Source organism: Lemur catta, chromosome 14 (genome assembly GCF_020740605.2).
Source record: "Lemur catta isolate mLemCat1 chromosome 14, mLemCat1.pri, whole genome shotgun sequence".
Taxonomy (NCBI): Eukaryota; Metazoa; Chordata; class Mammalia; order Primates; family Lemuridae; genus Lemur; species Lemur catta.
In genome coordinates, this window is record NC_059141.1 from 7,267,767 (window position 1) to 7,280,901 (window position 13,135).

The 13,135-nt window shown below is 40.9% G+C and overlaps 1 protein-coding gene across 1 annotated transcript; it reads left to right on the top strand.

Moving 5' to 3' along the window:
- Positions 1–1,203: 1,203 nt before the first annotated feature.
- On the top strand, positions 1,204–12,851 carry CUZD1 (CUB and zona pellucida like domains 1). The gene is made up of 9 exons (XM_045568318.1): positions 1,204–1,304; positions 3,443–3,593; positions 5,509–5,723; positions 7,191–7,341; positions 7,691–7,908; positions 8,389–8,561; positions 9,618–10,009; positions 10,748–11,016; positions 12,566–12,851. Exons 1-9 carry the CDS (start codon positions 1,223–1,225, stop codon positions 12,736–12,738), a joined length of 1,824 nt encoding a protein of 607 aa, XP_045424274.1. The 5' UTR covers positions 1,204–1,222; the 3' UTR covers positions 12,739–12,851.
- Positions 12,852–13,135: the final 284 nt, after the last annotated feature.

The following is a 13,135-nucleotide window of genomic DNA, read 5'->3' on the forward strand; positions in this document are numbered from 1 at the left end:
CAGTGGGCTGCGTGCTTGCACGGGGCAGTATTTCGATGTTGGCTGTGGGGAAATAGTAGACGGCGAGGACGACGGTTACTGGGCAAGTGGGGAGTGTCTGTCAGGTGGGCGTGGTCTCGTCGCTGTACGAGACTTACTGGACCAACTCCCGACCTTGTCATCCGTCAAGTGAAGTCAAGTGGACGCCAGGGTCTTTCCTGGGGCCTGTCCATGAAGTGTGTGGCAGATCACACATGGATACCTCCCTCTTATCTGTGTTTGTTGAGATCTCATTTCTCAAGATGCCATTCCCCCAAGGCAGCCACTGTGTCCAGTCACCCGGTTTGATTATAGTCACAGCTCTTCTCACTATTTGAATTCTTCATTTATTTTGTTGTCTATCTCTCCACTGAGAATACAAGTTCCATGAGGGCAGGACTGTGCCTCTCATGTTCACTTCTATATTCCTCAGGCCCTAGAACAGTAAGTGCAAATATTTGCTGAACTAATAAGTGAAAAGAGGACAGCTCCTTCCCTGCCCCCACCCAAACACACGCTTACTCTTCCTAGTCTCACTATGGACACCAAGATTCCTTTCTCTTGACTACAAAACACGGTGCCCGAGGGACTAATCCACCTGATTCAGCCTTTCTAGACATAACCAGTTAGAAATCCTTGCAGGGGAATCTGGACCTCCACTTTCTTTTTCCTTCTCATCTTCTGTTTCTCCCCCTCCCCTCCTAGGATCAGCCCCCTGGCAGGGCATCTGAATGACCCAGCTCAACCCAGAGTTTGCCCAGGTGCCACGCCTCTCCTGACCCACTGATCCTTTGGCCTCCCAGAGCCTTCCTTTCTTGGAGCAGAGCAGTGAAGGCTTCAGATGTCAGTGATGCCACCCCATTCGTGATCTGAAGGGACAGGGCAAAGGCACAGCTCCAGGTCAGTTCCACAAGGCATCACTCAGTGCCTGCTGTGTGCCAGGTGCTGGAGATGCCCATGAAGAGCTGTTGCTGGGTGCAAACTTTCCAAGAGTGGGCTGGGGAAAATGAACACTTGCTGTTGGGAATTGCTGATAAGAACCAGTCACACAGCTGCTATATTCTCACATCATTCTACCGCTTGCATGGCTGGAAATGACACATTTCCCTGGAGGTCTCTGGGAAGCTTATGAAACTAGATAGTTACGAATCACAGAAACTATAAAACCCTGCTAGCCCTTAAGGCTTCCCAGCGCCTTGCAAAGATGGAGGTTGTAAGAGGGCTCTTGTCTTTGGCTCTTTTAATTGCCTCATGTTTGGCAGAGGTGAACTCGACTGAGGATGAAGGTAAGAAAATTGAACCAGATTTCTCCACCAAAACAGGAACGACCTCCTCTCAAGAGGCCTTTAAAAATTTTTTTTTCAAAGTTTCTATATCTGTTGGCCTCAATACAGAAAAAAATTTAATACTCTTGGTGAGATTTTGAATCAGTACCAGTTTTATTCAGGTCCGTGTGACAATGTCCATAAAAATACATAGAAAGCACATATAATTTTACCAATAATTTCACTCCTAAGAGTTTATCTTTAGAAAATAATCATAAAAATATACAAATATGTGCATTTATAAAGTTGTAAAAAGCACGAATTTTCATCATTCATTTTGTTATGGTAAATCCATACAACAGAGCACTCTTTTGTAACTTTTAAAAAATGACACTGGCCGGGTGTGGTGGCTCACGCCTGTAACCCTAGCGCTCTGGGAGGCCAAGGTGGGTGGATTGCTTGAGCTCAGGAGTTTGAGCTTTCTATTTCTAAAAATAGAAAGAAATTAGCTGGACAGCTAAAAATATATAGAAAAATTAGCTGGGCATGGTGGTGCATGCCTGTAGTCCCAGCTACTCGGGAGACTGAGGCAGTAGGATCGCTTGAGCCCAGGAGTTTGAGGTTGCTGTGAGCTAGGCTGATGCCACGGTACTCTAGCCTGGGCAACAGAGTAAGACTCTGTCTCAAAAAAAAAAAAATGACACTGATCTATAATGTGTCTATGATCTACATTAAAAGAAAAAACTATCTGAAATTTTTATAACATGATGTTTGTTTAAAATGTTTACGTTTAGACCATTATGAGTAATGTTGCTGTGAACAGTAGTGTACAAGTTGTTTTGTGGATATTTGTTTTCATTTATTTGGGGGATATGCCTGGGGGTGGAATTGCTGGATTATTCTAACTCTATATTTAATCTTTTGAGAAACTACCAGACTTTTCCACAGTAGTTGCACCATTTTCCAATCCCATTAGCAGTGTATTATCATTCCAATTTCTCCATATGCTTGTTAACACTTGTTATTTTCTAGTTTTGATTCTAGCCATCGTAAGGGATATGAAGTTGTATCTAGTGTGGTTTTGATTTACATTTCCATGATGACTAATGATGTTGAGTATGTCTTCATGTTTTACTGGCCTTTTATAGATCTCCTTTAAAAAAATGTCTATTCTGGTCCTTTGTATATATATATATTTTTTTGAGACAGAGTCTCACTCTTGCCTAGGCTAGAGTGCTGTAGCATCAGCCTAGCTCACAGCAACCTCAAACTCCTGGGCTCAAGCAATCCTTCTGCCTCAGCCTCTGGAGTAGCTGGGACTACAGGCATGCACCGCCATGCCCAGCTAATTTTTTTCTATATATATTTTTAGGTGTCCATATAATTTCTTTCTATTTTTAGTAGAGACAGGGTCTCACTCTTGCTCAGGCTGGTCTTGAACTCCTGAGCTCAAACAATGCGCCCACCTCGGCCTCCCAGAGTGCTAGGATTACAGGCATGAGCCACCGCGCCCGGCCTATTTTTATTTATTTTTTTTGAGACAGAGTCTCACTCTGTTCCCTGGGCTAGAGTGCCGTGGTGTCAGCCTAGCTCACAGCAACCTCAAACTCCTGGGCTCAAGTGATCCTTCTACCTCAGCCTCCCGAGTAGCTGGGACTACAGGCAGGTGCCACCATGCCTGGCTAATTTTTTGTATATATTTTAGTTTTCCAGCTAATTTCTTTCTATTTTTAGTAGAGGTGGGGTCTCACTCTTGCTCAGGCGATCCACCTGCCTCGGCCTCCCAGAGTGCTAGGATTATGGGCGTGAGCCACTGCTCCCGACCCTTTGTCTATTTTTAATTGGCTGTCTTTTAATTATTGAATTGTAAGAATTTTTTATACATCCTAGATATAAAGTGCCTTTTTAAAACCATCCTTCTACAGGCCCTAATATAGTCTCTTTTATGGACTATATGTAGAGAAATCATAAATACTTTCTCCCCAAGGGCACCAAGAAGGAAAAATCCATTGTTTGTGGCTTACTTTGGAGTGAGCTAAATACTATCCACGATTAGCTGAATGCTTGCATAGATATTACACGTGGGAGGTAGATGCTCAGTCACTGGGGAGGGGGAGGGGCAGCTGGCTCTCCTCAGTGCTATCTGTGGTCTCTGCCAGGCAAATCAAACTGCAGCGCCAGTCTGGGAGGTGCCAATATAGCAGAGAACCACAAAGCCCTGGTCCTTCAACTCAACCCCAGTGAGAACTGCACATGGACAATAGAAAGACCAGAAAATGAAAGCATCAGAATCATCTTTTCCCAAATCCAGTAAGTGCCGCTTCAGTTTCCTAATGAGGGAGGTTGAACTCTCTGGCCACGTTTGGGGCAGAAGGCTCTCTGTGGGAAGATTTCAGCTGCTGCTAGAGGTGGTGGTAACCCTCACAGCCACCATGATGTTGATGGTGCTGGTTGTGGTGGTGTTCACTGATGACGACTGTGTGCCTGGCACGTGCTCACAGAGATCCTCTAGTATTACAACACAGAAGGTTGAGAACTTGCCTGAGCCCACACAAATAGTAAGTGGTGACCAGGGTTAGTATCTAGTAAGTCTGGTTCCAGATTCTAGTCCTTAAAACACTAAATTTGTGGTTCCAAATTTTGCTATGCATTAGAATCAGCAGGGGAGCTTTCAAAAACTCAGGTTCCCAGGCTGTACCCCATAAAATTAGATCACAATCTCTGGGGTAGGACCCAGGCATCAGTACTTTTTATTGTAAGATTGTAAAATTTTTATTTGAAATAAGCATACATTCCTAAGTGGTTTTTTATAAGTGCCCAGGCAGTCCTCATGTGAGGCTAAGCTGAGAACAGGGCTCTGCCCAATGGAGACACTCTCTGCGTTTCGTGAGATCCACCCCAGTTAATCCTCTCAACAACCCTCTTGGATTAGACTGCATCAAACCCCCGTTTAGTAGATAGGAAAGCCCAAAGAAGTCACTTACCGGGCCCAAGGTCACATAGTGGGAGAAGTCCAAGCAACCTGGCTCCAAAGCCCAGACTCTTACTCTGTCCCAGTGGTTCACAAACTTGATCATGCACCAGAAGCACCTGGAAAGCTTGTTAAAGCACGGTTGCTGGGCCCCACCCCCAGAGCCTCTATTATCTAATTCACATGGGGTGGGTGCAGCCTAAGAATTTGAATAGATAGCAAATTTACACGTGATGTGATGCTGCTGGTCCAGGTGCCACCCTTTGAGAACCATGGCCCTATACCACTGAAGTTGGAATTTACTTTATCCCTCAAAGAAACAAAAGAGAAGGAGGCCTTTCAAATTGCCTAGAATGGTAGCGTGATTAAGAAATACACACTATTGTAGCTGTGCAAGAAGAGAAGGGAAGAGAAAACAAAGTGTGGAAAGAACAAGGGAAGGGGGAAATTGCCATTTAACGTTCACTGGACACCCCCTGCATGCCAGGCCTGTGGTAGGTGCTTCATGTTCAGAATACAATAAACCTCACACAAGAGTAAGAAGTAGGCCGTGATATCCCCATTTTACAGAAGAGAGAACAATTCAAGAAAGGTTAAATCACTTCTCCAAAGTTATACAGCAGCTAAGTGGCTAAGGTGGAAGAACTCAGATTTCTCTATTCTTGTATTATTTCCTCTAAGTTACGTCGGAAATGTGTTTTCTGAGGTCAGGGAGACCCCATCAGGATGGGCAGAATATGAAAATCCTCGGCTGCCCTGTCCAAAGCAGGGCATGGGACTGCCCTTCAGAATGATGGACAAATGATGGTATGAGGGAAGGAAGGGACAACTAGGGAGATGTTAGGATTTGCCTTACCTTGGAAGAGAAGTGGCCAGGAAAGAATTGCTTCACCTTTCAGCAGCCCAGGACATCAGGTGTCAGTGGGGATCAATTTTAAATAAGAAGGTTCTACTCCAAAAGTCACGTGGGCACAGGAAACAGGAGAGATGGAAAGAGGTAGAAGGCTCATCTTCACCATTTACTTGATGTGAGACGTAGGCAAAGCAGTTCACCTTTCTGGAGCCATTAAGGTGGACAATGAGTACTTTGATGTGGAGGATGGTGGGGTTGGTGATTGGTCTTGGAGAGACTTAAATGATTATAGATGTGCCGCCACTTTGTAAATTACCATACCAATGTGAGCGATTGACTCTGCCTGTGAAACCCCCTTTGCTAGTGGCGCTTCTCCAGCCACAGTTGTGTTCTGTCCTCAGGCTTGATCCAGATGGAAGTTGTCAAAGTGAAAACATTAAAGTCTTTGATGGAACCTCTACCGATGGGCCTCTGCTAGGGAAAGTCTGCAATGAAAATGACTTTGTTCCTGTATTTGAATCATCATTCAATACACTGACATTTCAAATAGTCACTGACTCTGCAACAGTTCAAAGAAGTGTCTTTACCTTCTACTACTACTTCTCATCTGACATCTGTAAGTTCCTCATCTACACATACTTTACTCACCTCTCCCGCAAGCACAGGTTACACACCCTCCTGCCTGGGTCCTTGTGATCTTCAGTCTGAGTCTGTTCCCTCAGAGGCATCTCTGGGAGAGCAGTAGTTCCCTATGTTTCCTGCGCATAAGTATCACCTGGAGAGCTTGTTAAATCACTAATTCTGGGCCCCACCACAGAGATTCTGATTCTTTGCTTCCGGGGTGGAGCCTGTGAACTTGCCTTCCTGACCAGCTACCAGGTGAGGCAGAGGCAAGGGGCTGATCAGCTGGCTACAGGTGAGGGTACTCTGTTAGAGCCCGATGCAGAGCCTCTCCACATTCAGCCTGTTTAATAATAACCCTGAGATCTTTTGTGAAGCCTGTTCAGGGACTGCACCTCCCTCTGGTCAGATTGCTTAGACCTGGGTTGGGCTGCAGAACCTCCATCTTTAATAAGTCCCCCAGGTCATGCTGACAAAGAAGATTGTCTGAGGAGCACATGCTGGGAATCTCTGACCTCACCTCTGAAATCTGCGACTTCCAGGCAATCAGAAAGCTGCATTTCCTTGGTTCTGCATTCACAGCACAGACATTCTCTTGTGACCCAAAGCAGAACACCAGAGACTTTTCATGTGAAAAACTCCACTCTGTTTTTCTTTCCAAGGTCCAACACTGATCATGTCACTCTCCTGCTTAAACCATTGATGTCTTGGTGGCAGCAAATCTCCAGAGTGGAGAGCAGTCAAGGTTTTCCCAAGCTGCACCCAGGCCACCTTTTCAAGCCTTGCCTCTATCTACTACCTAATATGCATCCCATGTGTCAGCCAATGTAAACCATTTTGCGTCTCCAAAAAAGAGCTTTTGGTATTGTTTCTCCATGTTTCATCTGTCCAGCTGCTTGCGTATATACTTACTGGGGAAGGGAGGGACCAAGGCTGGGTGTCGTGAAGGTTGCATCTGAGCTGAGCTTTGGACAATAGCATGACCAGGGTAGGGAAAAGTGGGAGTCGGGGAGGATTCATCTTTGCTGGAGCCAACAGCCCACAGAGACATGGGAAGAAAGGGCCGGGGGAACAGCAGGCCACATGGAAGTGGCTCACGAAATATGAAAGCTGGGCAGGAGCTAAGTGAGGAAAGGCCTCCAGTGCTAGTCCTGAGAATGTGACTTTATTTTCTATGGCTCAGTCCAGGTAATGGAGGGTCTACAGCTGGGACAGATCTCATTGCATCACTTTAACGTGATTGATTTGGCAGCAGTATAAAAATTCACTCCCAGCCCTGCAACAATAGGCAGGAAGTCCAGTGATAAAGAAGGATGAAGACCTCAATATGTGACCCGTGGGAAAGACAGAGGTGGAATAACATTCAGATTTGACATGTTAATAAGCTCAACGTACAACACAGAAATTAAAAAACGTCTCCATTTTGACTTAACATGCTTGGTCACCTTCACATCCATTTTAGCTATTCCAAACTGTGGCGGTTACTTGGACACTTTGGAAGGATCTTTCACCAGCCCCAATTACCCAAAGCCCCATCCTGAGCTGGCTTATTGTGTGTGGCACATACAAGTGGAGAAAGGTTACAAGATAAAATTAAACTTCACAGAGATTTTGTAAGTACTGAGATCCACTTCTGTTGGAGCAAATGCAGTGTGCCCACTTGGACACTGGGGGGACCTGGGGAGGAGAAATTATTACATGCAACACATTTTTTAAAGAATTGATTTAGAAAGGAAAACACTTAGTGATACTATTACATTAAACTAAGTTGACTAATATTTTTCTGAAGATTCTGAGGTCCTGTTAGGGACTGACAAAGACCCAGGTTTGTTTGTTATCATAAACCTGAGATACCATTGAGGGGGAAATCCTTAATCACTTAAGGGTGGAATTGCTGGGATTTTAGAACATAGAATTGAATTGGTCTGAAAAGCTTTTTCACCAGAGGCCCTCATTCTCTAGCCTAGAAATAGACAAGCACTGCAGATTCGACTTTGTTGCTGTCTATGATGGCTCCTCCACCACCTCTGGCCTGATTGGAAAAGTCTGTGGCCGCGTAACACCCACCTTTGAGTCTTCGTCAGACTCTTTGACTGTTGTGTTATCTACAGATTATGCCAATTCCTACCGGGGCTTTTCTGCTTCCTACACTTCAATTTATACAGAAAACGTCAACACTAGTAAGTCACATTTTATATTCCTTAGCTATATTGAGCTTCTCTGAAGATTGTGTACATAAAAACTGTTCCTTAATTCTTAACCTATATGTGGCTGTCCCTATTTGCAAGACTGTCATTTATAGTCGGGAACATTTTCATAATCTGAAGTTTGAGAATCAGTTCTGTGCATTGTTTAATACAAGAAGAAATTAATGATATGTCAACCTGAAAAAGATCCTTGCAGAAAATATGGACTGTTTCCCATAATACCTTCTGCAAAGACACTGTTAAAAATATTAGATTTACAGATTCTAGCTCCAAACAAAGGCACAATGAACATTGTAAAAGGTGGATCAACTGCTCAGCTATCACAGGTTTCTGATTACTTATTTAGGGCACGATGGGTTTTGACTTTTTATATATTCACCTGCATGCACAGCTCTTCAAGATCCAAAGTTCCTAGCTGGATAAACATGATCGTCCTTTTTTTCCCCCTGACAGCGTCTTTAACTTGCTCTTCTGACAAGATGAGAGTTATCATAAATAAATCCTACCTAGAGTCCTTTAACTATAATGAGAATGACTTACAACTAACTGACTCAACTTGCAGACCCAAATTATCCAATGTTGTGGATTTTTCTATCCCTTTTGATGGATGTGGTACAATCAAAAAGGTAAAGTGAAACACTGATAGCTGGGTTTTGTCAAATGATGAATGCATGTTGGGTGATGCATCCTGGGTAATGCTTGCTAGCTGCTTAAACAGCCCCCAAGTCATAGTGGCTTCATAAATGATAAATAAGCATGTGTGGACATTTAAGTACATACCTTCACACACAAATGCCAAATTGCTTCCTTCATTTTCAAGGTAACTGGAGGATGGTTATCTTTCCCAGAAGGTAAAGAACTCTGAAAACTCACTAGAGAGTTTGATCATCTATATGCAGTGGGTTTAATATCCTACCAGAAACAATTGTGCAGAAAATGTTTACATCTCATGTTTAGTAAAAACCTAGCTAAACATTCTTTCCTTTGTAAAGACAGAAGGTAAAACATTATCCTTATTTTAAACATGAACGATATTTCTGGAAGTTTGCAATTTGTTTTACATTTTCTAGAAGTCTCAAGATCTCAAACACTTTCAACCTAGGGTCCCTTTAGGATACATGTCATAAACTTCTCACTCTGGACGTTAAACAGTAACCTAATTGAAAAGAACGGAGGTCAATCCAGAGGAATTGATAGGGACAGAAGTAAATCATCATTTCTTGCCAAAAGCGAACATTCAGGCTTAATTGCACTGTGAGCTCCTCGGGAAGGCTTCCAAGGGGCACCTATTGCTGCCCTCTGTCTATGTACATTTTGGGAACCTCCCAGTTAGCCACACTAACTTAATGTTCCTGATGGAAAGCAATACATTGCCCGGTTTAAAGTCTTTATAGGGCTGGAAATTTGCATTCAAAACTGATTTTAATGTAACTGAAAAAAATTCTGTCCAATTCTGTCTTAAAGTCTTTCTAATACATGTTGTATCTCTCTCTCATTCATTCTTCCTTTCTCAGACTATTTCTTCAGTGAAACACATTTAAGGTTTACAGTATTCTGACATGAAAGCTATTATCTCATGGTTTAAGAAAATTATGCCTCCACCTACAAATGTTATTTACATCTATGCTCTAAAATATTACTGGACTTAAAATGTAAAATTTGAATTCCATCTTGTTCTGCAGGTAGAAGATCAGTCAATTATTTATACCAATATAATCACCTTTTCTGCATCTCCACCTTCTGAAGTGATCACCCGTAAGAAACAACTCCAGATTATTGTGAAATGTGAAATGGAACATAATTCTACTGTGGAGATAACATACATAACAGAAGATGATATAATACAAAATCAAAATGCACTGGGAAAATATAACACAACTATGGCTCTTTTTGAATCTGATTCATTTGAAAAGACTATACTTGAGTCACCATATTATGTGGATTTGAACCAAACTCTTTATGTTCAAGTCAGTTTGCACAACTCAGATCCAAATTTGGTGGTTTTTCTTGATAGCTGTAGAGCCTCTCCCACCTCTGACTTTGCATCTCCAACCTATGACTTAATCAAGAGTGGGTATGTATTAATGTAATTGATGTATATATGATATTTCTTTCTGATGAGTAATAATTATTTTAATAAAGTAATTTTGTGTGTGTGTATATATGTAAATGTTCCTAGAACTACTACCATGGAATTTATTAAGTTAAAATATTTATATAGACATAGATTATATCCTCTAGAATTTTAAATGTATTTACAAAATATTTGCTGGTGGAAACAAATTTATCTTTTGTCAAGAAAGCTGTTTGTGCTTATGCTTTTTGTAAATTTTGGTTACTTTCAACAAAAACCCAGGAGATCATTTCATTTGTACCATCTTTAGACTATAATGTCATCAATAAAATATATGTAGCATTCTTAAAAGAAAAAGTATAAAGTTTTTCTTTGAAAGAAAAAGTTTCCTTTTTTTCCCCCTAATAGCTGGTAGATTTTAACTAAATCATCCATACTGATACATTAATAATAAGCATGTAAGGAAAGGTGTTTGAGTTCTACTACAGAGGCATAGATTTTCTGGTTAATTCACACGGACCGGGAATTTTAGAGCTAGAAGGAACCTTTCTATCTTACTCAGGAATCAGATCTATAGTCTTAGCTCACTATAGCCTGAACTAGAGACATTAGCTTTCTAGAAGGATTTTTGGATTCACAAATTAGACAGTTCAGAGAAAACTTTGTATCATCTTTTTTAGCATTGACAAGACTGAACTTCTGTGCATCTTCTGAACATGTTTATAAATTCTGTTCCAGATGTAGTCGAGATGAGACTTGTAAGGTGTATCCCTTATTTGGACACTATGGAAGATTCCAGTTTAATGCTTTTAAATTCTTGAGAAGTCTGAGCTCTGTGTATCTGCAGTGTAAAATTTTGATATGTGATAGTAGTGACGACCAGTCTCGCTGCAATCAAGGCTGTCTCTCTAGAAGGAAACGAGACATTTCTTCATACAAGTGGAAGACTGATTCCATCATAGGACCCATTCGTCTGAAAAGGGATCGCAGTGCAAGTGGTAATTCAGGTAAGAAAAAAGTTATTTTGACCAGGCGCAGTGGCTCACGCCTGTAATCCTAGCCCTCTGGGAGGCCGAGGCGGGTGGATCGCTCAAGGTCAGGAGTTCGAGACCAGCCTGAGTGAGACCCCGTCTCTACTAAAAATAGAAAGAAATTATCTGGCCAACTAAAAATATATATAGAAAAAATTAGCCGGGCATGGTGGCGCATGCCTGTAGTCCCAGCTACTCGGGAGGCTGAGGCAGGAGGATTGCTTAAGCCCAGGAGTTTGAGGTTGCTGTGAGCTAGGCTGATGCCATGGCACTCACTCTAGCCCGGGCAACAAAGCGAGACTCTGTCTCAAAAAAACAAAAAAAGTTATTTTGTGGTCTAAGAACACCTCATGGCTCATAAAATGCTGTTCAAATCTGGTAGTTCTTAAGCATGCACAGTTTAAAGATTTATAGAAGTTTTACAAATAAGTTGTGAGTTTTGAGCACACAGGATTACTGTTTATTTCCATCATTTGATAATATGCATACCCTGTACAGTGTAAGCATATGACACACTGATAATTCACCATTATTCATATGCCTTTTGAGTATAACTGTAATAATGTCCTCATCTGTAAAAATAGTTTCCATTAGCTTCCTGACTCATTATTATAGATGCCATAGCAGACAGTGGAATCAAAAGCAATGTGTTTTAACTCCTAAATGAACAAAACAAAATGAACCAGTATCCCACATAATTGCCAATTTGAAAAAAAGTTATTTTTTAAAAACAAAGAATCTATTGTATTAACACAAGACAGCCTGTTTCTTTTATTAATAAAAGGCTTGAAACCTGAGACCTACCTGGTTGCATGGAAAGGAAGCAGTGGTGAATACTCAAGGATAGTCGATAATTAATAGCTTAAGAAAAGCCATAATGAAATAAAACCATTTATAAGAATTTATCTTAGGTATAAGTGGCATTGAAGGCCCTTATGATCTCTGTAGTTATTATTATTAGCACTATAAAGGAGTGTATGGTTCTGGTTTGTAGCAAATTAGTTCTGTGGTAAAAACAGAAGAATACAAATTCAGTAATTTTATAAACACATTCACTAAAAAGCTTGTATGGTGTATCTATAGATACTGGTTTGAAATTAGTGGAAAATTTGTGAATGAAAGTCACAATAGAAATATCATACATATTGGAAAATATCCTTTTCCTATTTCAAGGGAATAAACAAATGTTTTTCCTGTTGATCAAATGTATTTTGAAACTAAGAGAAATAGTTATCATTAATAAATAAAACTGTATTTCTATTTGGCTATTATGCTTGAATTTCACATGTTTTTCATGCTGCATCAAGGAACCAAACTAAGTCAACCATTTGAAACAAATTTAAAATTAAACATAAACTAACTCAAATATTTGATAATCATTTCTGTTTTGTATTGGCATTATACATTGTACATTAATTCATGTGTAAGATTCATAGGGTGGTATGTACAGATTATAAATGTTACCAACATTTTGTAATGGTAATATTTTTTTAAAAAATGATTTTCATCTTGTTTCTAATTACAGGGTTTCAGCATCAAACACATGCAGAGGAAACTCAGAACCAGCCATTCAACAATCTGCATCTATTTTCATTCATGGTTCTAGCTCTGAATGTGGTGATTATGGTCACAGTCATAGCGAGGCATTTTGTAAATCAACGGGCAAACTACAAATACCAGAAGCTGCAGGACCATTAGCTGATCAGTGCAGCCCTAAGTTATTTCTTCTGGATGCCAAAGGACGTGGTACCTCGTGGCTATATACGTTATGAATAAATTAGAAAAGGTGTGAAAAAGTGATACACAAACCTTCATGTCACTGTGTCAGTGTGTTTCATTACAGGATGACTGAAATGAATAAACAGTATGTCAGTTGGCTCTCATTCTAGGCACCAAAATATTACATGAATTAAAACACCTCTTTCATAAGCTTAAAACATTTTAACCAAATATTAGGTGAAAAGAAAGGGGCTATTTTTTACTTAAGTAGTCTTCAGAGTTAGATGTGTTTAATTTTTAGATGCAAAAGTTAGAATTTCTGAAACTGGAATGTGAAAGGAAGAATTGCAATCTCCTGGATCCACGTGCCTTAGTG

Bases quoted from the DNA above. Each gene is read 5' to 3' on its own strand.
- CUZD1 (XM_045568318.1), top strand. From the start codon at position 1,223: ATGGAGGTTGTAAGAGGGCTCTTGTCTTTGGCTCTTTTAATTGCCTCA. The intron at 10,010-10,747 runs GTATGTATTAAT...ATTCTGTTCCAG, and splicing joins TATGACTTAATCAAGAGTGG to ATGTAGTCGAGATGAGACTT. The intron at 11,017-12,565 runs GTAAGAAAAAAG...TTCTAATTACAG, and splicing joins CAGTGCAAGTGGTAATTCAG to GGTTTCAGCATCAAACACAT.